At 37.2% G+C, this 26,171-nt stretch overlaps 2 protein-coding genes across 3 annotated transcripts in view; both read right to left on the bottom strand.

Moving 5' to 3' along the window:
- Window positions 1-99: 99 nt before the first annotated feature.
- On the bottom strand, window positions 100-5,179 carry LOC141346778 (claudin-34-like). Of its 2 annotated transcripts, XM_073851734.1 has the most exons (3): window positions 5,043-5,179; window positions 1,371-1,509; window positions 100-1,115 (listed from the first exon to the last, which is right to left on the bottom strand). In XM_073851734.1, exon 3 carries the CDS (start codon window positions 1,010-1,012, stop codon window positions 278-280), a length of 735 nt encoding a protein of 244 aa, XP_073707835.1. In that variant the 5' UTR covers window positions 1,013-1,115; window positions 1,371-1,509; window positions 5,043-5,179; the 3' UTR covers window positions 100-277. The 2 variants fall into 2 exon arrangements, with proteins under 2 accessions (XP_073707835.1, XP_073707836.1); XM_073851735.1 differs by lacking the exon at window positions 1,371-1,509 and having other exon boundaries at window positions 5,043-5,135.
- Window positions 5,180-7,225: 2,046 nt separating this feature from the next.
- The window catches only part of LOC141346779 (protein Shroom2-like), a 61,528-nt gene continuing 42,582 nt past the window's right edge, over window positions 7,226-26,171 (bottom strand). Inside the window, exons 3-10 of the mRNA XM_073851736.1 lie at window positions 23,606-23,725; window positions 20,886-23,433; window positions 19,435-19,517; window positions 14,236-14,817; window positions 13,017-13,595; window positions 11,238-11,418; window positions 10,877-11,149; window positions 7,226-8,151 (exon numbers count right to left, since the gene is read on the bottom strand). Coding sequence (XP_073707837.1) covers window positions 7,879-8,151; window positions 10,877-11,149; window positions 11,238-11,418; window positions 13,017-13,595; window positions 14,236-14,817; window positions 19,435-19,517; window positions 20,886-23,433; window positions 23,606-23,725 — 4,639 coding nt within the window. The 3' untranslated portion in view covers window positions 7,226-7,878. The remainder of the gene's footprint in view (window positions 8,152-10,876; window positions 11,150-11,237; window positions 11,419-13,016; window positions 13,596-14,235; window positions 14,818-19,434; window positions 19,518-20,885; window positions 23,434-23,605; window positions 23,726-26,171) is intronic.

Raw genomic sequence — 26,171 nt, 5'->3', positions numbered from 1 at the left:
CATTGAGTGAACATTACGTCACAAATAATAAGACAACTGTAAAATGTTATCTCTTATAGACAATTTTATACCAATAAAATGGCATCAAAGTTGAAAGTGCTTGCCTTTATTTCTGTTTATCACTTTAATGATCATATAATTACATTACATTCACATAAATAAACCGTATTATGATTTAGGGTCCTTAGATATACAAGTTTTTCTCAAACAGTCAAAGATTATGAGAAATTGTGTTTAGAGCCTTCAACGTCCTTCCACAGAGTGATACACTTTATTATTAAATCTTTTCTGATTCATAGGCTGGGTTGACCATCCCCTCATTTACACTCTCTTTAATTGCACCAAGAAAGCCTTCATCCCTTAGATTATTGTCAAAATGTCCCGTTTCTCCACTCTTAGGCATCTTGGTTATGGGATACCTGTAGCACATTAAGAGTAGTCCACTTACAATGAGCAGGCCACCTGAGCCAATCCCAATTCCAATCCCTGGACCCACTTCCTGTTTTACTGGAGCAGAAGGCAAGTAGAAGTCGGGTGGAAAGTCTATAGTGAGATTCGCCACCACAGAATTCATATTCCAAAACACAGGGATCAGCGAACACGCTGCAGTCAGCCAGTACAAGGAGCCCGCGATCACAAAGGTCAATCTGAGATGCCCACTGTCAACTCCAAAAATGGCATTTCTCACCACATTTCCTGCCAACAGGTTTGCGACCACCCCCACGCCAATAGCAACCATGCAAAGCACCTGGGCGGCTGCTATTTCTGGTGGAGTGAATGAATCTGTAAGGCTGATGCTTTTGCAGATCTCAGCCGAGTCCAAAATGTGGCTGTTGAAACAGACCCTCCATACGCCCACCCAGGCCAATCCTCCAGTGACGACTGTCTGATTGTCTACGTACCATATCCTCCAGTCGTTCACCCCAGAAATTGAGGCTGTCATTATCCATCCTACAAACCCAAGTACCAAACCTGCAAACTGCAGATGGACTGACTGGGCCAGGTAAGCCATTGGTAAAACTGCTGAGACCCGACACCAGCTGGGGGTGAATATTTCCTCCTCAGGTTTGCACGCTGTCCTTCAGGAGCATGGCTACATCGCTGTCATACCACTTCTGTCAGATTAGAGAAAGTAAAAACACATTTGTCCATTGCATAAAAACCCAATATACACCAGGCGGTTTAAATTTTTTGATGCCAGGGACCCAAATATGAGGTTTCCTTTCTGAAGGACACCATTTCTAAAATACTAATATCATTTAAGAGTTTGAAGTCAATTAGATTTAATTGAAGAAGTTATTTGTTGCTACCTGATCTCATGTCGAAAATGTACCTGTGGGAACTTTTTCCACAAGATGCGAAATACGTACCAGTAAGTACATATCACTGCAGTTTCCAACAGTTTTGGTTACAGCTCCATATAATTCAATTTCCGGATGTAACAAGCTTGCTCGGTAGCTCAGCCGGAACAGAACTGGACTTAATATGTGGAATCTTTGGGTACGAATCCTGTGAAAAACAAGACTCACGATGAAAGTGCTGAAGATAAGAGATTGAAAAACAAGCATAAACAGCATGCTTGCGATGGCATTTTTACGTAACATTGGCTTTTGTTCATACTATCGGGTATGTTTAGGTGTAGTGCAGATGGTACGTTATTTAAAAATGTCACAGAGCTTTATAGAGTGTTTGCACTAAGCACTAAGCGAATATGCGCATTACTTCACTTGCTCTACTTGTGGGATGTTTTCCACGTCACTCGCACAAATAACAACATCACACTATCAACCATGGTGGAGATTGCTGGTTTGTACCTGTTGTTAAAGGAACACTCCACTTTTTTTGGAAATAGGCTCATTCTCCAACTCCCCCCAAGTAAATAAGTTGAGTTTTACCGTTTTGAAACCCATTCAGCCGTTCTCCTGTTCTGGTGATATCACTTTTAGCATAGCTTAGCATAGATCATTGAATCCTATTAGACCAATAGCATCGCGTTCAAAAATGTCCAACGAGTTTCGATATTTGACCTATTTAAAACTTGACTCTTCTGTAGTTATATTGTGTACTAATACTGGCGGAAAATGTAAAGCTGCGATTTTCTTGGCCGATAAGATTAGGATCTACACTTTCATTCTGGCGTAATAGTCAAGGAAGTTGGCTGCTATAATATCGGAGTAATATCATGCAGTGCCTGAAATTAGTTCCCAGCTAGGTTAGCATTTGCACATGTGCTGCGTGATATTACTGCGCCTGCTTCGGCCATGTTACGGCAGCAAACTTCCTTGACTATTACGCCGGAATGAAAGTGTAGTTCCTAATCTTATTAGCCTAGAAATTTGCAGCTTTACATTTTCCGCCGGTATTAGTACACAATATAACTACAGAAGAGTAAAGTTTTAAATAGAACAAATATCAAAACTCAGTCATTTTTGAATATGATGCTATTGGTCAAATAGAATTCAATGATCTATGCTAAGCTATGCTAAAAGTGATATCGCCAGAACAGGAAAACAGCTGAATGGATTTCAAAACGGTAAAGCTCAATTTATTAACTCGGGGGGGGGAGTTGGAGAATGAGCCTATTTCCAAAAAAAAAGTGGAGTGTTCCTTTAAAGCTCCAAATACACCGGAAAGCCAAATGTTGATGTGTCTGGGTTCACAGCACCATCCACAGGCGGATGAGTATTAATCCTGCATTAATATATGTGTTACATATTACTGCATTACAAGTGTTTCGCTCTAGTTTAGTTTTTTCAACTTGAGCAGAAGACACTAATTATGGTGAATATTGCTGTTTGCAACAAACGTGTTGTGCATTTCGTGCCATTCACATCACCCAGCGCAAAGTGTCTTTGCATTGACTTTGTATGTGATATACTCGCACAAATAATTAAATACACTTATGGTGTTTGGAATTTTCCGCTCGAGTTGAAATTTTTCAACTAACGCGATGCACATTTCGCATCATTAGCATCGCCCAGTGCAAATTCGCCTCAATTCACGTATTTGCATTGACTTTGTATGTAATCTACTTGCGCAAATAATTACATTTGCATTTGGAGTGATAGCGCCACTCAACAGACAGTTCAAGTACACATACAAAACCAACATCACAGAAAACGTACTATATGTACATTCATCTGTACATTAATGTATTTCGTGCTTTGCCAAAAAGTTCCGACAGGTACATTTTTGTCCTGAGATGAGGTTGTATTTATTTTATTCAAAAATTTGTCTGATAAAAAAGTGACAGTACATACTTTTACCCTGTAAAATCATACACTTACAATTTCTTTTGGACTTTCCTTTCTATTTATTAAAGAATCCTGAAAAAAAGAATAAGCCACCCCCACCCCCAAAAAAAAACAAAACAAAAAAAAAACAACAACAAACCTGTCAACAACACTAATGATAATAATAAGAAGAAAGCACCAAATCAGCATATTAGAAAGATTTTTGAAGAATTATGTGATAATGATGATAGGAGCAATGACTGCTGAAAATTTTGCTTTATTACTGTTTTTATTTATTTATTTATTTATTTTTAAATACAGTCTTGGTGAGTATAAAAGAATTCATTAAAAGGTGTTTAAAAATCTTACCAACCCCACACTTTTAAATGGTTGTGTATATTTTCATATAAGATGCATTTATATTGTGTCGGGGGAAAACAGTTAATGGCATGATATTATATAGACAACAAGAGGAATTCATTTATGAATTAATTCAATAATTAAATTTTAAATAATCAAATATTCAATAAATGTAAACAATTGATTTTTTTATATTTCCATTGTACAAAAGCAAAATAAATAAATGAATTAATGAAATGCCACAAAATAGTAAAATTTTAACTGAAAAATATTAAAAGGGCATGTTCTATTAAAGAGATAGTTCACCCAAAAATGAAAATTACTCATTAATTATGAAATTAATTAATAATCACCCTCATGTCGTTCCAAACCCGTAAGACCTTTGTTCATCTGAACACAAATTAAGATATTTTGGATGAAATCTGAGAGCTTTCTGACCCTTCATAGACAGAAACTTCTGCGTCACCAGGTCTTACAAATTTGGAAAGACATGAGGGTGAGTAAATAATGACAGAATTGTCATTTTTGAGCGAACTACCTCTTTAAAAACTCTAGAAAAATCTGTTTTCTAGAGTTTTTAAAATAGTAGTTCACTCAAAAATATAAAAAAAATTAAAAATAAATCATGATTTTTGAGAAATCATCACAAAGTAAAGATACATAAATGTTTTTAACTGGCATTTTTCATGGACCACCAACAAACACCCCCTTTAAATGTCCTTTTGTACTTTTAACGATATGACAGTAAAGAGAATACAGGAAAATACAGGAAGAAAGCAAGGGGAATGGGACTGCGACATGACGCAGGCGCTCGGATTGAACCCTACATCCCACTGTGCCACAACCCTGACAGTAACACTGTCGTGACGAGCTTCGTTTCCAGAGGGAGGAAAAAGGACACTGCGTTGAAGGTCAAGCACAAGGCTATGCATTTAAGACTAAGCAGAGGAGGAAAAAGAGGACCAGAAGAAAGAATGAGAGAGAGAGAGAGAGAGAGAGAGAGAGAGAGAGAGAGAGAGCGCACTAATATTTCCTGCCTAGCTCCCTGCACACCTGGGGTTGCGGAATGTTCCAGTATAAGCTGAAAGGTCATTTACAATAATCAGTTTCTTCACGCACAGGAATCAGAGACGGCAACAAATGAACAGAGCTTTGGAGAATTGATTTCCTTAACACTTTGCCAACTCCCGCCCCCAGTAAATAACTCCCAAATGTTATACTGTCTAATATATTATATAGCCAAAAACAGGTCATATTTAGGGTTGTATGTGGGCTATATTGAGCGCTTTCAGCTGGTCTATTTATATGACCTTTTCACTATTTTCAAGTTTTCCCAGCTCTTGTTTTGCACAATAGTCAACGTTTGTGTAAAGCCGGTTGAGAATGTATATACACATTCTTCGTAGTGTCAAAACGTACACAAATAAACCACAACAAACTCCTGCTTACCTGTGAAATGTTTCGAGCTCTGAAGCATCTCCTAAACTGTAAACCACTTCATATTAAAGACAGAATTCCTCACCTCTGCCGCTTATGCCAAACTAGCGGAAATGACAAGTTTGCGAGCTGACAAGAACAAGTCAAACACAACTGAGGTTAATGATTAATGTAGCATAACCAATAAATGCATAATAGAGGGCGGGGAGGATCAATTCAAAACAATAAAATGTTAGCTACTCCGTGCTGGATCACTGAATTAGGCTAAATTACTCTTACCATAAACTATATTGCTTCGGCTTATCCAGATGCTCGGTTAAACTATATAAAGTCTTTGACTGTACGTGTATTTACATGATCATGTAACGTAGTTTTATATGTAAACACAAGCAGGTCACATTGGGGTAAAGGTAGGGGTAATTATATTGTAATATTTTTTCCACGCTGCTTCAGCAAATGCGCATGCTTGTAAACTATTTACAATTTTCTTTTATTACATTACTGTTTTCAACTTTTAAAATAAAGCGTTTTTGAGATTAAATATATTGAATATTTAAAATATATACACACATAGGCTCTAGCATTACGTTAGTTGTTCCATTATTTTGCTCTATTTTGCGGGCGTTTTACTTGTCAAAGTCTATATCCTCAGGAAATTTCCTGATTGGCCAAGACATTAAGACTACATCTAAAGTTAAACATTAGTTGATCATAGCTTTTTTCTGATATCTGATCCATGCCACTATAATAACACCAAAACGACATTTCTTTGATCTGGATTCTAGAAATGTCCAACTCAAAGTAATTAAAGTTTAGCACCTAAAAAATAATAATTGGATATTTAAAATGATGTACACTTACACTACCAGCAAACAGTTAAACAGTAAGATTTTTAATGTTTTAAAGAAGGCTCTTCTGCTCACCAAGCCTGCATTTATTTGATCCAAAGTACAGCAGAAATAGTAACATTCTGAAATATTTTAACCATTTAAAATAACTGTTTTCTATTTAAATATATTTTAAAATGTAATTTATGTGATTTAAAAGCTGAATTTTTAGCATCATTACTGCAGTCACATTTTGCTGCTCAAAAACATTTATTTTTATAACCATGTTGAAAACAGTGGAGTAGATTTTTTTTCTGGTTTCTATGATGAATAAAAAAAGTTCAGAAGAACAGCATTTATCTGAAATAGAAATCTTTTTTAACATTACAAACGTCTTTATAATCACTTTTGATCAATGTGAAGCATCCTTATATAAAAGATTTAATTTAAAATAAAAGATTTAATTTCTAGTATTTCTTTCCCAAAAGAAAATTAAAAATAAAAACATACTGACTCCAAGCTTTTGAATGGTATAGTGTATAATGTTACAAAATCTATTTCAGATATCTATCTTTTTTATTTCAGATAAATGCTGATCTTTCTATTAACCAAAGAATCCTGAAAAAATGTATTCAAAAGTTTTAAATAATAATAATAATAATAATAATGTTTCTTGATCAGCAAATCAGCATACTATTACTGAAGGATCATGTGACACTGAAGAATGGAGTAATGATGCTGAAAATTCAGCTTTGAAATCACAGGAATAAGTTACATTTTAAAATATATTCATATAGAAAATAGTTATTTTAAACAGTAAAAAATATTTAACATTTAACAACGTTTTGCTGTACTTTGAATCAAATAAATGCAGGCTTGGTAGTGTATATGAGAGGAACAGTCATTTTAAAAATGTAAAATATTTTACCTCAGATCATTAGACACATTTGTTTCTTGAATAAATAAATCTTGAATATCTATCTGCAAAACTGTCACTACTGTGTAAGTTGCTGTGTACATGTACAGGAGATTTTAAGACTAGAATATGACACTGAGTATATTCATGACCGCATAAAACCAAAAATGTCTGAAATTATGACACATACACGTGAGGTAGAGTAAAAGGCAGCTGGTATTTTATAGACGAGCACTGAATCCTTAGTGAAATAATATTATATAGTTTAGGCAAGTCTCTTAGATTCTTTAAACAGTAGAATACTTACAGTCAATCCTAATTCTGATGTTACAATGCATTGTTTGGTGATATACATCTATAAAAGCGTGCAGACTAAGGTGGTAGTTTGCTCGGCTAAAATAAAGCGAAAGAATACAATTCTAGCCTATTCTAGTTATATACAGAGATTCAAAAGGCTAAAATAAATTACTAAAAATATCACTGAATTATTTTTTAACATGACCAGGACAGTGACACATGTCATTTGAAATAATGCACCATCGAAAAGTCATTCGCGAAAGTTAATTACAACCTCCTGGTGTAAATAGAAACACAGCTTACATGTGCAAAGCTTTATGCCACCGGGATTTTGAGTGTATTTTTGAATCACAAGAGTTTGTTTTGGTGTCTTTTATCACCCTCTAGTGGTTAAAAAGATACAGCACAGTGAGAGACCATGGCTTGAACATACCTAGTGTCAAGTTTTGAGAGGGCATGAACTACTTTAACAGATGTGGAAAAAAAAATGAAAAGCGTCTTTAAAAATTATTATTATTTCACCATACATTTCTATGGGTCGTGTAACATTGAAAGGTCATGAAAGTATAAGCTCAGACAGGTGATTTGGTCAAATCATGATCTAAAAGTGCCCAGCACTTTCAGGGTCTTCATGAGTCTTGCCAAAATGCCATCTGCTAGGACATACAAGAAGCACTCGATATATGAGCAGAATGCAATTCCATTGGCAGTAAATGGACCACATTAAGTACTGCTTTGGAACCCTGTTATTTAGGGTGACGTCGAGCGAGTTGCTCTGGATCACTGCATCAACTGTTTTTTTAAGTCCTCAGTTGGTTGTCCTCTGGTCTATTGGGAGACTGTCCATCAGACACTTGAGCTGCTCCTCCCCTAATTTGATCTTGTCCTCAAGCTTGCGTTGCTCAATAATAAGGGCGGATTTCATCTTCACAAAGTGCTCATAGTCAGCCATATTCTCCTCAGACAGGTAGCTGGCCAGGATGTCGTAGACGACCCGTTCTCTCCTGTCAAGGTTCTCCTTAAGCTCCCTGGCATCCTCATGTTGACGGATCAGAAGTTTGCGCTTGTCTGTTAGTGTACGCTGCAGAAAGATGATGAACATTTTTAACACAAGAATAATTCAATCAAAATCATTCTTAGACTTTTGTCCATGAATTTGTGTGTATATATGTGGAATTAAGATTTTTCTTAGGCTCACCAGGGACCAAACGCTCACTGAAGCTTTAGAAGGAAAAGCAATGCATTAAGAGCCAGGGGTGTAAACTTTTGAACAGAATGAAGATGTGTACATTTGTCTTGTTTTGTCTAAATATCATATTTTTTTCATTTAGTACTGCCCTTCAGAAGCTACAGAAGATATTTACATGTTTCTCACAAGACGAAATAAGTTAAATTTAGCCTGATCATCACATTCAAAAGTTCTTAATGCATTGCGTTTCCTTTTAGAGCATCAGTGAGTGTTTGAAACTTTTGTAATAGTTACATATGACTCAGTTGTCCTCAGTTTTAAAAGATGGATCTCAAAATCATACAGTCAAAGTTGGAAAGGGTCCAAATACACAAAAATGCTGAAAAACCAAAGAATTTGTGGGACCTGAATGATTTGAACTGTTCAGGACAAACAAGGGACTCAAAATAATAATACCTCATTAAGGTAACAACACAGTATTAAGAATTAAGCACATGTAAACTTTTTAACAATTATTTTTAACAATAATTATTTTCTCTTGTGGACTATGAACATTTATTTTATGTGAAATATCTTATTCAGATCAATACTAAATGTGACCCTGGACCACAAAAGGTTAATAAGGGTCATAAGGTTAAATTTAACTAAACTGAGATGTATACAGCATATGAAAGCTCAATAAATAAGCTTTCTATTGATGTATGGTTTGTTAGGATAGGACAATATTTGGCCGAGATACATCTATTTGAAAATCTGCAATCTGAGGGTGCAAAAAAAAAAATCAAAATACTGAGAAAATCACCTTTAAAGTTGTCCAAATTAAGTTCTTAACAATGCATATTACTAATCAAAAATTACATTTTGATATATTTATAGTAGGAATTTGCAAAAAATCTTCATGGAGCATGATCTTTATTTAATTTCCTAATGATTTTTGGCATAAAAGAAAAATCTATAATTTTGACCCATTCAATGTATTTTTGGCTATTGCTACAAATATACCCCAGCGACTTAAGACTGGTTTTGTGGTCCAGGGTCACAAATAAAAAAAGAAAAAAAATCTGCGTGTATGTAAACTTTTGACTTCAACTGTATGTTTATTCTATATGGGATAGTAAAACCTGAAAATTTTGACCAAAAATTTGTGAGAAAAATTATTAAAAATACTAAATGACTTTTATATGAAAGTGTAACAATGAAAACAGTTTTTCTGTAAGGAGTAGGTTTAGGGTTATGGGTTAGAAAATATTGTTTGGTCAATATGAAAACAATATAAATCTATTGGAAAGTCCTCACAATTCACATATCTAACAAATGTGTACCTACTTAACCATATATGTGACCCTGGACCAAAATTATCGATTTTTCTTTTATGCCAAAAATCATTAGGATATTAAGTAAAAATCATGTTCCATGAAGATATTTCGTAAATTTCCTACCGTAAATATATCAAAACATGATTTTTGATTAGACTTCATTTGGACAGCTTTAAAGTTTCAAAACAGACAACTTTAAACTTTAAATATTTTTGCTCCTTCAAGATTGCAGATTTTCATATAGTTGTACCTCAGCCAAATATTGTCCTATCCTAACAAACCATAAATTTGTTCCCAAAAGTCAGCAAAAAAATGGCCAAAAATCTCCCTTTGTGGAATCCTCATTCGTAAAACTGCCATAGAAATAAAGTAAACAAAGTATTTTTTTTAAATTGTACAAATGGAGAAAGTTTTCTGTTAGGGGTAGGGTAAAGGTTAGGGGTAGGTTTAGAAAATGTATAGCTATATATATATATATATATATATATATAGTTACGTAATTTCCCCATTTAGATATCTAAGTAAACGTGTGTATGTGTGTGTGTCTAAGACACAAAACATGAAGCTATATACAAATAAGTGCAATTTAATTATCTGGTAGCCAATTTAAATCTATATAAATGTTATGTACTAGAATAGCAAATGTAATTTATACCATGGTACTCAGTTATTACAATTTTCCGTAGTACCAATTTAAAGACTGAGATTGTAAGGAAACAGTAAGAGGATAGACGAAGGGGAAAAAAAGGTTCTGGAAATGATGTGAGCTAGGCTCAAAGTGGTTTTGTCTATGTCAGCAGTAAGCCATATCTCTGGCATAACATGCTACTTTTATGTTACTGTAGTTTTACAGCCTTATCGATATTCTGTGTTCTTTTACAAACTATTTTCTCATGAGCCTAGACCACAAAACCAGTCACAAGGGTCCATTTTCAGAAATTGAGATTTATACATCATCTGAAAGCTGAATAAATTGATGTATATGATAGTATAGGACATTATTTGGCCGAGATACAACTGTTTGAAAATCTGGAATTTCAATTACAAAAAAAATCTAAATATTGAGAAAATCGCCTTTAAAGTTGTCCAAATGAAGTTCTTAGCAATGCATATTACTAAATTAAAAATTAAGTTTTGATATATTTAGGGTAGGAAATTTACAAAATATCTTTATGGAACATGATCTTTACTTAATATCCTAATGATTTTTGGCATAGAAGAACAATTGATCATTTGGACCCCTTCAATGTCATTCAAAGACAGCACAAATGCTTTATCAAATCCCTAATTTTTATTCTCACCCTCTCCTCCAGTGAAGCGTCTTCCTCCAGGCTGTTCAGGGCATTCTCTACTCTGGCCAAGCGTCCGGACAGAGATAGCAGAAGATTGACCACTTTATCAAGGTCACCAACGAACATGCGGAACTTTTCGAGTTCATTAGGCTTGCAGACACCCTGTACTATGGCCTCCACATCCTCTCCAAGAGCATTGTTGTCCTGTACGTCGTCCTGTAGACTCTCTTGAGCTTCCCTCAGGACCTGCAATTTCTTGCTGAGACTGTCAATCAACTCATGCTGCAAGGAGGAAGAAAATCAAGGGTAAAGTCAATTGAAACAATGGACTAGTAAGAAGTATCTGATTTAATCCCTGATATGTTGCTACCTTTTTGCTGGCTAGATCACTTTCATTGTCCTCCTCCAGCTCCTCCTCTGAGTTGTGTTCCACACTCTGGTCCTGCATGTCCTTCATCTTAATCAGCAGCTCTGCTTTGGGTGCAGATGTGCTGTAGTAGGTTGAATTAGTCACTAAAGCAGTGGCCGCCACCAGACTGCCTTCTTCTTTCCTGAGAACCCACAGATGACTTTTAGAAGAAACTAAATTGATCATAACATAAACAATTGATCCAAATGCCACAGAATTACTTGTGACAGGATTAAAAAAACAAATAAACAAAAACACAGTGATGTGACTTTGAGGTTGGATTGTCTGTTTACTCAACCAATGGCAGACAGGGGAGTGTTTAAGAAGAATTATTTTTGACATTCTGTTTCAGTGACATAAGATTTACACAAAGTCTGCCAGACTGCTAGATGAGTTAGTGCCCCAGATTTGCAACAAGAAAAATAAACCAAGCTTATGAATCATAACTTGAATGAGGAAGTAGAATTGGACAGGCTACAATTTAAATATTTACTAAATAGCTTTCTCAGTTTTTTATTTTTTATGAAAACCACATGGGTAGGGCTCAATAATAAGCAAGCCTGATTCTACCACTGAATAAAAAAATTAAACAAGGTAATTGCGAGTTTTGCTCTCACAATTCTGACTTTCTTCTTCTGTTTACATCTTGCAATTCTTGCTTTTTTTTCTCAGAGTTGCGTCATATCAACTCGCAATTGCGAGACAACAACTCAGAATTCTGAGATTTAAACTTGAGATATTTTAGGAAAGTAAACTGGGAGTTATTAAGTCAGAATTGTGAGATATAAACTTGCAAATCTTTTGAACTGGATTTTATAACTCATAAACTGAGTTTATATCTCACAATTCTGACTTAACTCCCAGTTTACTTTCTTAAAATTTCTCAAGATATAAACTTGGAATTGCGAGAAAAATTCAGAATTGCAAGATATAAACTCGGAAGTGCGAGAAAAAGTCAGAATCGCAAGATATAAACTCGGAATTGCAAGAAAAAGTCAGAATTGTGAGATTACAGACTCACATTTATGAGAAAAATTTCAGAATTGCGACATATAAACTCTGAATTGTGAGGAAAAAGTCAGAATTGCGAGATATAAACTATAAATTGTGAGAAAGTCAGAATTGCGAGCTATAAACTATAAATTGTGAGAAAGTCAGAATTGCGAGCTATAAACTCTGAATTGCAAGAAGGTCAGAATTGTGAGCTATAAATTCGGAATTGTGAGAAAAAGTCAGAAAATTGTGAGATGAACTGCACGATAGAAACTCACATTTACCAGAAAAAAGTTAGAATTGCAAGATATAAACTCAGAAGTGCGAGATATAAACTCAGAATTGTGAGAAAAGGTCAGAATTGCAAGATACAAACTTGAAATTGCAAGAAAAAGTCAAAATTGCTAGATATAAACTTGTAATTGCAAAAAGTCAGAATTATGAAATATAAACTCGGTATTGCAAGATACAAACTCACATTTATGAAAAAAAAGTCAGAATTGTGAGATGTAAACAAAAAGAAATGACCTTTTTCTTTATTCAGCGGTGGAAAGGTTACCATTCAATAGAAACCCTAAACTACTGACTAAAATAACAAACGGAACATCAGACACACAAGCTCAATCTGTCTTCCTTCTGGATAGGTTTGTAATTAAGGGTAAATTCCAAGAATAAATAATGAAACACAAATTTGGCAAACTAAGGTAGGAAATATGAACAGAAGGTTTAAAAGTAAGAAATACTGACTTCTCCACAGAGTTGCGATGAATGAGCTGTTTCGGTGCAGCCTTCCTGCGTTGTTGGGCCTCCTCCAATAGCTGCTCTCCTTGAGGGAAAATCCCCTCCATCAGATCCATGGTGGTCTTCATCTTACTCTGGTCTAAAATGTCCACTAGGGACCTGTCCTTGTCCATAATGTCTTTAACCAGCTCCTTTCTTTTTTCATCATCCTGCATCTGCGAGGGGTGTGAAGACACTCCGTTGCTGCTTTGATCTGTCAAAGGACCCGTCTGCAGGCCATGTAACACATAAGATACTGGGTTCATGTTAGTTTGTGGACCCTGGTCTTTCAGAGGGCCCATATCTGCTTCTTTCAAATCAGGCCCTTGGTCCTTTTGCCTGGTGTAAGTACAGAATAAAGAGTATGATTGATCCGGATTCCCTAAACTCTGAAGATGAGTTACTCCAGGTCCTTGAGAGCTGAGAGGAGTTTCGATTGAGAGGTCAAGATATTGTCGACTTTCTTTTTGGGTGTCACTCTCGGAGTGGACAATCTTAATGGGAACTTTCTTCACAGACGTGTTCTCATCTTTAACCCTGTCCATCCTGTTAAAGAAACAACAACGGTGAATGAAAGAAATGGGACATAAGAAAAACTGGGAAAGTAGGCAAAAGATGAACACAACAAGAGCAGGGAAAAACTATTTTTAAGGGTGTAATCTGTGTGGAAAAACATGAAATTTGATCTTTTACTTCAGGCTAGTAGGCTTTGCATACAGGAAAACAAGACATGTCAGTTCCTGTGACTAAATCCATGCATATAGTTAGGAATCATACAACAATGTCAACGTCCAGGCTTCTGATGGCTACAAAATGTAGGGCTACTAAAAAGTTCTCAATTCCAGCAAAAACAAAGCACCAGAAATGATATTCTTCAACAGTGTTTAGTTGAGGCTGGGGGTATCCCTCTTATGACTGATCTGAAGAACTGCAGTACACATGGGCAATCTGCAGTAAGGACACATGAATAAGCCCCTTGTATGTGCATGAATACAATAAAGAGACAGTCAGAGAAGCACTGTCATTAAATTACTGGGCTGTAGGGAGAGTTTCCAGTGATGGTTTTAAGATTGCAGCTGAGAGGAGCCCAGCTGTGGTTTGCCAGTGGAAATCTCCCTGAATTCCAGCACAGACCTGGAAGAATTCCTAAACGGCAGAATTTAACTCTAAATACAGAAAGTCTTACCTTCCAGGAGCTTCATCCTGTATAGAGACGGAGACAGGGGGCTTGTCAGTCAGCCTCTGGGGAGCAAACTGGGGCGAGGGCGAGCGCTGCCCCTCCATGGTGGGCTGGGTCGGGCCAGCGGTTTGTTGGGTGGGCAGGACAGCTGGAGGGGGAGGAGGTGGAAAGGGAGGAGGCACAAGTTCTTGTTGTAGCTCCTCCTCCCTGGTTGGTCCTTTGCTATGCTCCGAGCCCTTCCAGGGAATGGGGGCTGAAAGAGAGGCGGAGCTTTGATTGTTGACAGGAGAGAGTGAGGCCAAGACTCCTCCTTGTGATCCAGGCTGGACCTCCTGAAATTTGCTAAGAGGAGGAGGTGTGCCCTCAGGGCATTTGTACTTCTCCAGATGGGGCAAGAGAACAGAGCTCTTGTTTTTGGAGGGGACTGAAGGTTCACTGCGAGAGCTATGGTCAGAGAAATGTAGAGTAGTTTTATGATGACTGGATGGAGGATCTAAAGCCTTCTTCTCCAGGTCTTCAGTCAAAGCCAAAGGAGGTGCCTCTGGTTTCTCCTTGCATACGAGTTCACTGTATCCTTTTTCATTTAACCTGAAAAACAAAAGTGAAATGCTTTGAAGTAAAAATCGCAATCCACCAATGAAGGTTTATCAAAGGCCTAGACTCTGAATGTATTTGTCCTTTCTGGTGCACAAAGCCTCACTGTGTTCAGCGTAAATCGATAGGCAGGCAGACATTTCTCCCACATTTCACCATCTCTCCATGGTAACTCCCAGGCTGGCTGTCATACCCAGCATATTTCTGTTCCCACAAGCCTGTCATGCTGTGGAGAATGAATGATCTTTCCCCTGCAGCAACTGGCAAGGAGAACGCTTTTCCCTTCTTAATCTCGATTGTTTTCGTTTATGTTTTTACTCTCTTCCTTGTCTACTCAGATTTATGGAGGGCAGGGAGGGATAAGAAAACTCTTGTGTGACTATTTTATATAAAATTGCTTGGGAACGAAAACTAATATTACAACATCATATGAAACTAACTAAATGTAAATGTATTTCTATATGGGCTTAGCAAGCCACCTTTAATAGACGTTTATTAAGGATCGGTGGTCTGACAATAAAATGTTAATTATTTTACTAAAATAAGAGGAATCTTACAAAATACATGTTATTTTTTATTTAGTACTGACCTGAATAAGTTATTTCACATAAAAGACATTTACAATAGTCCACAAAGGAATATAATAGTTGAATGTATTAAATTGACCCCGTTCAAAAGTTTTACCTGAATGATCCACAGCTGTATTTTCTTGTTTACTGATAGTTGTTCATGAGTCCCTTGTTTGTCCTGAACAGTTAAACTGCTCACTGTTCTTTAGAAAAATCACTCTGGTCCCACAAATTCTTTGGACAACTGAGAGACTCATGCAACTATGCATATGTAACTATTACAGAAGGTTAAAGCGCTCACTGATGCTTCAGAAGGAAACACGATATATTCGAGGGGTGTAAACTTTTGAACAGAATGAAGATGTGTACATTTTTCTAATTTCGCCTAAATATCATATTTTTTTCATTTCGTACAGCCCTTCAGATGCTACAGAAGATACATGTTTCTGAGAAGACAAAATAAGTAAAATTTACCCTGATCTTTAAATTAAAAAGTTTTCACCCCCCCGGCTCTTAATGCATTGGGTTTCCTTCTGAAGCATCATTGAGCGTTTGAACCTTGTGTAATAGTTGCATGAGTCCCTTAGTTGTCCTCGGTGTGAAAATATGGATCTCAAAATTACAGTCATTGTTGGAAAGGGTTCAAATACACAAAACTACTGAAAAACAAAAGTATTTGTGGAATCTGAGGGATTTTTTCTAAAAAGCAGCACAAAGTTTAACTGTTTAGGGACTTTACTATAAAAAAAACAAAAAAACAAGTGTCTGTAAACTTTTGAACAGGGTCATTTTTATAAATTCAACTATTATTTTCTCTTGTGAACTATATGTAAACGTCTTTTTATGTGAAATATCTTATTCAGGTCAGCACTAAATAAAAAATAACATGCATTTTGTATGATCCCCCTTATTTCTGTAAAATAATGAACATTTTGTAGATTCTGCAAGGTGTATGTAAACTTTTGTCTTCAACTGTATATATTTATACTATGCAACATTTAAAAATCTACCAAACTCCACAGAAAGACACGGCATACTGAATTACCTGCTGCGTGTATAGAACCAGTGGCTGTGCTCCAAAGAAAGAAACATAGAAAGATTAAAGAAGAGTAAAGAAAAGCAAATAAATACTGAGTAGTTGTAGAATGGTTAATGGTTATTCTACAGATAAAAAGTTTGTGGTCTGTAAGATTTTTAAAAATGTTTTGAAACCTTTAAACATTGAAACCTAAAATGACAGTTTTTTAATAAATATTTAAAAATTGAATTAATTCCTGTGATGGCAAACCTGAATTTTCAGCAGCCATTCCTCCACTCTTCAGTGTCTCCTGATTTTGAAATCACTGTAATATGCTAATTTAGTTCTTAAGAAAGATTTCGTATTATCAGTGTAGAAAACAGTTGTGCTGCTTAATATTTTTTGTGGAAACCATGAATATATGAATATAAATATCAAAGAACAGCATTTATTGGAATATCTATTTATATTTATTATGTAAAAGTCTTTCCTCTCACTTTTGATCAATTTAATGCATCCTTGATGATTTAAAAATAAGTAAAAATCTTACTGACCTAAAACTTTTGAAGGGTAGTGTACAAAAGGAAAGAATGAAGGAAATGTCAGATGCAGAAATATAGAGTATAAACTTTACGAATCATTCACAGTGTTATCTGATACATGCTTTAATCGCAGATGCCATTAGTATAGCACGCATGCATGGGTAACATTCTAGTAGGATGCAGGTTTTTTCTGATACTCGTGTCTAGTGTCTAACACATGCATTTGATCTCAGCATGAACTGGCATGCAGAACGTCTCCGCTGTAATACCATGTGAGCTTTTGTCCACAACACTCCACCTATAATCAAACATCAGTCTGTTGCTAACTTCCCTTGTTTGATGAAGTTCATATGACAAAATATCTACCAGTAGCAGAAACGTCTAATAGAGAGACATACCAAACATTTCCCGACGTGGATAAGCAACTGCATGTTTTCATTGGTTTACTAAGCATTTAACATACATCAAGTAAAAACAAAATTAATCCAAGAAAAGTATCATTAATCGAGAGCTAACAACTAAGAAAACACCTCTTAAAATTAAACTTACTGTCTCAGAATGGCTTAAATTTCTTCTGAAAGACTTCAAAAAAGTCCATAATCCAGGTACTATGCTGTCGTCCATATAAACTTGATAGAAACAGCTAAATAGCAATCCTTGCATTAAATATGAAACCTGAGCGTATGAGAAGCAGTGTTCACCTCTGATGATTGGGAGTTCTCAACTCAGCGACAGGTGCTTCCTGTACCCCTAACATATGTAATCTCACCTGGGTGGGGCTAAAATGCTTGTAGCTCAATTGAAATGTTTCCAACTGGATTCAGTCCACACTAGCTGTACTCATAAAAGTCAACAGTTGCCAAACAGTTTTCTAACATTACAAGTCTCTGTCAATATTACTTACTGAAGTGAAGAATTCTCTCAGCTAGGACTTTAGATTTTTAGAATCGAGTTGTTTGTGTTTGCACACAAGTAAAACGATTGGGTGGCAGAGAGGAAGACTTTGACATTTAAACAACGATTTCCAAGTGCTATGAAATGAAGATGCAGGTCTATGGTATAATTCATAGTTTGCTCTCCATGGCACCTTAATTACAAGCAAGAATCAAGACAAAACCTTTCATAGGGGGCAATTTACAAGGCTTTGGATGATGGATGTTTGGCGGTAACATGCTTATTCAAGTTTGCCACTCCTTACGTCTACACAGAGGATGACCCAGAAGCCAAAGGAAGATATGCCTGTAGAGTTATGGTTACATAAATATGAAAGGTTAGATAAATATTAAGATAAATAGGTAGGTCAGCTGTTTGTGACATTAGAAAATTATCCTGTTGCTGTTGCTTTGATCGAGTTAAATTAATGGCAATGTAAACTAACTGAAACTTTAATTTGCATCTCAAACATTGAGAGTACATATCCAATTTGACCTGAATCACACTATTGGAGCCCCACCTAAAAAGTTTGCATGTAAAAGGAATAAACATCCCAGCCTTCTATGCTTTATCCTTGAGCTGCATCTTCAAAGGACACGGTTTCTTTCATTTTGGGCTTTCTAGATTATAAAGTGAGGATCAATAGAACTTTTCCTAGGCTAGACATGAAAAGACATGATTTCAAAAAATTGCTAAGGTAACTGAAGGTCATTTCATGCCTAGCAAACCATTTTATCAAGCTGTACATTCCCCAACTTCACATAGTTAATGCTACTTCCTTTTCATGCCAGTTTGATACATTATTCAAGAACAAAATCTACATACAAGCCTTCTGTTCTTTATCCAGATAGTTTTAAAATTCAGAATGTTGGGCATTATGAATTGGATTAAGCAGTGAAGTTTCTCCGTAGCAGAGTACAGGGCTAGCATTCATGATTCTTTTAGAGTAAAATGCATTATCTGCTAGATTACATATGCAGAATAAAACCTGAATTAAATCTTTTACAACTTTGGGCTTTAAAAAACAGTAGGAAGACCAAAAATTCAATTTAGGCTGCTATTTTACTCCTTGGTCTTATTATGAATGGACTTATTGGACACTTCCTATGTCATACTCACATGCCTACACCTCAAAACTATCTCGTTGTAACAAAGCCCAGTCAGTGTGGATGGCAGTGCTGTCACAGCTGGGCTAAATCCCAAGGCTGCAAGGACCATAAAGAGTCTACTGTTTGTCTTTGACCCAACGAGGGATGACTGATGGCCCAACTGTGGATTTCTCTATGCAACAAGGTCAAGATCAGAGCCATTAGCACAGGAATAGTTTCACCGGCACACTGACACAGTCTCAGCCAGGGCTGTTGGCACTGGTATCATTTCCATTACAAAGGGAGTTGTTTGGCTTAGTTTCAAACAAGCCCAGGAGTATCATGATAATCATGACAAGCATGTTAAAAGTGCAGAGTGATATTCAATAAACAATAAAATCACGTATCTTTTTACTTTTTAAAGACAATAGGGGAAAAAAACAAAACAATACAGCACTCACCTTGTACTATTCTTATCTTGTTCGCAAAGATCTTTCTCAGGTTTGGAATAGTCAGCTGACTTCTTTTCTTGAACTGGAAGTTTCTGGGAGGAAAATAATACAGATACAACTTAGAAAACGTAACCTCCTTGTTCAGGTATTAATATATCTCAACTGCTATTAACTTTGGTTATTTTAAGATTATTGTCTTTTGTAATTATGGTCTTAGTCGGTTGACATGATTGTGTGATCTTACTTGCAACTTTCCTAGTCTAAGGGTGTGACTTTTTGTACTGAGTTTAATGTTTAACTAAGTTCCGGCTTTTATATTGTCATCACTGCTATTCACTGGGGCTATATGTGAGACTTAAGTCACTTTTGATTTATGATGCTTTCTAAATAAAAACAAACAAACTTTGACAGTAAATGCTTAATAGGACTGGGTTTTGACCCGAATTTCATGATTCGATTTGATTCTGATTCTCAAGCTTGCGATTCGATTTCCCATTTGATTCGATTCAATATTAATCAGGTATAGCACATGCCAAATTTTCTCAAGGGGAAAAAATCTTCCAACTAATGCTGTACTTTACATAATTATACTTCTACTCCAATTCATTTTTTGAAATATGGAAAATTTGTGGCTGTCATAAAACCTGACAGATTTATTCAAACGTAAATTAGACATTAAAGAACAGTACAAATTTTATTGAAAATGTTATTTAGTGCATATATTTAGTAAAATGCTCCTCTCTAGAGTTCATTTTTCTAGCTGACTAAAACATATAGTCACCAAATACATTTTTTTTCTGAGGTAAATGTGACATTATATGACATTCTTTACAAGCTGCTATACTTTAAAAAACTGAAATGGGTCTTTAAAAAGCCGAAGGAAGAGCAAAAATTCAATTTAGGCTGTTATTTTACTCCTTGGCCTTATTATGAATGGATTTATTGGACACTTCCTATGTCATACTCACATGCCTACACCTCAAAACCTTCCCGTTGCAAAGATACGGATTTCGGTAAGTTGTACTCTTTCTTTTAACATACTTTCAAATATTTATTCATGTTTATATAGAGCTGAAACTGGTATTAAAGCTGTGGAGATAATCAATTCACATGTCGTTTCTCTTGAAAGTGAGGCCCTACAGCGATCTGTCACTCTACATTAAACAGTGCCAAAACGGCATTTATTGTTTGAATACTGTAATAAAATGGACAGAATTTGAAATCTGAGACTTTGTTTCATATCAAAAGTAACAAAGCACAAAGCTTATTGCGATTTTTTGAACAGAAACAGGTTAAACTAACTGATACTTGGGATTTAAGAATCAATATTGTTTCGTAAAAATAAGAACTGGTTAAAACCAAGAAATTTATATTTTTTACCCAGCCCTAATTTGAACAGATAACAACATAATTAAATCACTGACAACTGAGAGACTTCATTAAATATGAAAAAAACCAACCTGTCCATAGAAGTCAGCAGAAGGCGAGGATCTAGATCTCTCATGCACACAGGAGGGCTTACTCCGTGTCTCATTTCCTGTATCAAGGATGTTATCAGCGGAGTGGTATCGTCCAGATACTCTCGGTTCGGCTGGTTTCCTCTGGATATTCCATTTGGCCTCATACTCCGCAAAGGTGCCAAGTCGCTGTTGTTCTAGCATGGCTTGTTGGTTCACTAATTGAGGGCCATCCTGACCTTCATTATTAAGGTGGTGCTCAATAGGGGTTGAGCTTTCACTGTTACTCCGCCCTGCTGAGTCACACTTTGCAGAAAAGTGCATGCCTCCAGACTTGGCCAGTCTGGTGTCTTCAAATATCTGCAGGTTTTGCTTTGGCATAAGCTTGGGAAAAGCTGGTTTCCCTATAGCCTCAAATAATCGGTGGCGATTTTCTGATGGTGCAGCATTATCAGCCACACTGGAGCACTCATTAGCTCCTACTTCATGAATTTTATCTGGCTCAGAGAAAGACCGCAGTTTCTTTTCTGCAGGAAATCGCTTGCGGCTACCGATGCGAAGCACCTGATTACTCCCTGAGGTGGTTTTGCTAGGTGGGACCTCGGAGACACCTGGAAGTGGAGGTGTGTCTTTCCGAGTGGGACCCTCAGTACCTGGATGCTCAAACAAGACTGGCTCTAGGTCTTTTCTCCTGAAGGAAGTAGCCTGGAGGACTCTAGCTTGGGCTTCTTTCAGATGATCTTTATAAGAGCTGGAAAAGCAGCCATCCGAGGATGGAGAAGAAGTCCCAGTGGTCTTCCAGACCGCAGGCCCTTCTACAGCTTCAACCGGACTTTCTAAAGTGGCTGCGCTTTGACTCTTTTGAAGCTGGGCTCTCCTCATTTGGATCTCGTTGCGCAACGTGGTGGCAAATCGGTCACTTCGTCTTGTCTGTTTGCCACTTTGACTCTCAAGGGCTTCCTGTTGTGCACTTCCGTTGTTGATCTCATCTTGACAGTCCTCCATGTCATTGTTCTCTTGGGCCAGAGAATACAGCATAGGTGTTTTCTGGGGGCATATATTTGACTCGCTTTTAGCTGGAAAGGGTTGTTGTGAATACTCTTTAAGATGGATATGACCAGCACTTCTCCTGTGCTCAGGTTGCTTACTGGCAGGATAACTACCAGAATGCTCATCAGAGCTAGAAACATGGAGTTGCTTTTGGTTCCCCCTCAGTTCAGAAGGTTTTGTTGAATCAGGTATATTACTTGGTGCAGAGAAAATGCGATGGTGGTTGTCAATTTGTTTGAAGGGGGCATTATTGTGTTTATGATCTGCATCATGGTGCTGTGACTGAGGTGAGAAATAGCGGTCTTTTGCTCCTCCTTGAGAACCTACGGACATCCTGTCCCGTCCACTGTGTGACATTTCCGAGACTGAAGAAGCTTTAGAGTCATCAACTCTCACTAAAGAAACCTGGGTCATTCCCTGAGCGATATGATGAGAAGTACCTCCAACATGACCGGACATTGATGCAGCTGGCCTTCTAGTTTGATTCTGGCTATTGGGTTGCATGTGGTTGTTTGTGGGCAGCTCCTGCATACTGCTAAAGTAGCCACTGAAGGGCGGTTTCAGTGCTGGTATTGTCCTAGTTTGAGCGTGGAAAGTGCCCTCGTCGCTGTACTGACGGGAATGGTATGGAACAGGGGCATAGGATTGATGTCTATCTCTGACGTCTGTCGTTGATAGGGAGTATGTCTTGTCTGATGACATTTGGTGTGGATACTGATGATGGGCATCGGATGAAATGTAGGGATTTGAGGAATCATTTTTGGACGGCAGGTTATAATCGCGTCGACCCTCAAGACTTGCCTCATTGACTTGGTGAGACCTTTGTGTGCTTTCATGGGTTTCTCCTGACTTTTGCAATGCTTTTACCTGAGGCTTTAACTGGACATGAACACCATGGCCCTCAGAGGTGCCTGTGATCAAACCTTTCTCGTGAACCTTGGTAGCTGCAAAACTATCACTGCGTGTTGGTGGAGCAGGAGGTGGTGTAGAGGATACCATGTTTTTCTTCATATCTGGGACATGCCAGACTGGTCCAATAATAACTCTTCCAGAGCTTGAATGCCGAGTGCCTGGCTGTTCTTCGGCTTTTGGAATCTCATAGGTACCTGAACTCGAGAGATGCTGCAAGTACCCAAGCCTCTCATCTTGTCGTACCCCTTCACTTAGGCTTTGGCTATGTCTGCCATTGCTGTGCCTGCTACTTGAGTCCCACTGATTAATTTTGTAGAGCATGTTTTCAGTGGATGCAGCATTACTCTTGGAAAGTGAGTAATCTGGGGTTCCTGAGCTTGTAGAGAAGGAGCTGTATGCAGAGTCTCGTTTACCACCACCCAAATGTTCAATGCTGTTATTATTAGACTTGTTTGGGGAAAGACGACCAGGTGGATAGGGATGTGAGCTATGCTCTAAGCTGTCCATACTTCCCAAAGAGCTGAACTGATCAGATACTCTCCGTAGATTGGTTTGCTCCCAGCCAGTTGAGAGTTCAGAAGAGAATGAACTAAGAAAAACAAACACATGTAAAGGCTGTATAAACTTGCAAATGCAACACTCAAATGTTTCTGCCATTCAATGTATATTTGTAAAAGAATAAATAGAGGTCTTCATTCCTAAATCTTCACTGGAAGAAGCGATATAAACAGAAACAAATTCTTTTCTGTCTCTCCAATTACCTTGCATCATATCTTGTTTGCCAGACTGGTGAGGGTGTGGACTGGGTTTTGGCTTCTGAATGGCTCTCGTTGAACTTGGTGGCATGCCAGGAGTGAGGTCTGCTCATGGGTTCATTTTTTCTGTGGGCAGCAAACAGGAAAGAGAGAAGGATAGAGAAAGATGTAGAGGAGGAAAGATTAGAAAACAAGGCAATAAAATGTTGCTTTGTGAACAGCTGCAAAACGAATGGCAAACACAGATCACCAAGCAGAACTACAACTACTCTGAAGGACAGGAGAGTGTCAAAACATGGTAGATGATTATGGAAGTAGTGTAATGATCATGGAAAGAGACAGAGAAGTAGCTTGTGAGCATGCCGATTCACCATCAACACAATATTTTCAACTGCCAAATACAAAGCCTAACAAACACCTACAAACACCATTAAATATCTATAAACCACAAGTCCACTCTCTCAACACTCATACCACAGCAACGTACCCTTTAAATCGGTTCTTTCTGGGATGCATGAAGTAAAATAGACATACATATATACTTGTTACGAAAACTGCCACAACAAATAAACAGAGCATCTTAAAAGAAGTCAAATACATTGTCCTGACTTATGACATTTTCAATAATTAGTGCATATATTTTTTATAGACATTGCCAAAATGTGTGCAAAATTTTAGACTAACAAAAACAACAACATTTGGAACCAATGTTGATGAAATCTATACTTACAACAATACAAGAATTAATGGTTCACAGGGTTCCCACACCTTCTAATAACTTTCTGAACTGAACTGGATAAGTATTTTTAAAAAGAAATTTATTGAGATTGCACTCATTATTTTCGCAATTCATTTTGGATTCGAAAAATAAGGCCTGGAAAACACAATTTTAAAATTCCCTAACATTTCCAGGTTATTTCTGATTGTGGGAACCCTGAATGAGGGATATGGAGCATATGCAAGGATGAAAATTTGGAAACTTCTGATGGATGATATCACAAGGCCATGGAGGGATTATGATTGTAGATCATTATGACTGGGTGGTATAAGAAAGGAAGTGGGTTTTCTTGTGGATACATTGATACCATACCTCATGGAACTTCGTAAAATCTTTGTGAGAAAGCTCCGGGCCATATGCACGTCGCTCTCTGATGGCATTTTCTGTGCTACAATATCCACCATTTTCATCTTCCTGAAGGGGGTTAAAAGGGGGAGGGACACATATAGTCGGAATCTCTGAGTTCAGTAAAGTTTGACAGGGACTCTAGTGCTGAATTCCAAATGGAGACATGAAAAGCCATCTCTGTGATGGGAAAATACAGACATACTAGCATTGGCCACAACACTGTCTGTAATTAGTATAGCATTATACACAAGAACACAAACACAAATATAGCCTTGTGTAAAAAAAACATAACCAATTCAGACAAAACAACCACAAAATGTTATACTTAAGATGTTATACTGTATGAAAAATACACTGGAAAAACACAGACAGTCCACATAAATGAAACCTGTTTTTCTAAAGCATATGCCCAATTAGTTGAAAAGCACATGCATGCAACTTTAGCAAAAATATATAAAAAAATATTAAAAACAGCAGTGGCAGCACTGAGAGAGGACAAGAAGTCAAAAACTCAAAAAAAAGTCCTCCTGTAACAAACTGACCAGAGATCAGCAACTTACAACAGTTGCTTAGTGTGAACAGTGGATGTAGGGAGACATCTTGTGGTTAAGGTTTATCACTACCACTTCATGTGACAGTGTATGCCATAAAAGACCAAAAGTGAGAAAAATATAATTATAAAACATTACACCTTTTTAGGATCTGTGCATGCAATGATCGATGGCTGCATACAACATCTTTTACATCAATGTGTCTAGCATGAAACATTCCTCAGCATGTTGCCCAACATCTCCCCAAACTAAAGAGTCCACCCACACCTGACCTGTGACCTTTAAGTTTTGAGAGTCAAAACATTCCTGTCGTTTCTGAAATTCAATCGTTTGGTTTAGTGATAGGATTGTAAAAACAGAAATCCATCTTCTTGAATTTCCAACACTCTAAAACCCAAGCTTGTGCAACTCTCGGCGAGACCGGAGGGGTTAGAAAAACAGTCAATCAAAGACATGCAGTGGCTCTCCATTAGACTGTGAGGTCAAGTGCCAGTCGCCCTATAGCCAGTAAACAGTAAGAGACATTCTTTGAAATACTAGGAAAATAAAAACCACTATGCTAACCCAAATAGCCTTGACCCCGAAACATTAGCTTAAAATACCATTGGCTACCCAAGCTGATGTTATCTAAAACAAGACGTCCAAGTCACAGGTTTAAAAGATGGCGGAACAGATTGAACGCCAAATTATGGACAGAGTGGTCTAAAAGACACCCTCTGCTTTCGTTCAATGCTGCTCTCTTTTCCTGTGTAAAAGTTTCAAGTGTGCATGTGCTCGCCACACATGGTGCAGGCTATTCAGATGCTAATGACATTCTCTTTATTAGACGTATTGTCAGGGCTACAGCTGGTCTAGCGCAGATATGCCAGTGGTCCGAATCAGTGGCGCCCAGGCG

The sequence above is a fragment of the Garra rufa genome, chromosome 12 (genome assembly GCF_049309525.1).
Source record: "Garra rufa chromosome 12, GarRuf1.0, whole genome shotgun sequence".
Lineage (NCBI taxonomy): Eukaryota > Metazoa > Chordata > Actinopteri > Cypriniformes > Cyprinidae > Garra > Garra rufa.
This window is presented reverse-complemented; position numbering and strand designations above follow the sequence as displayed.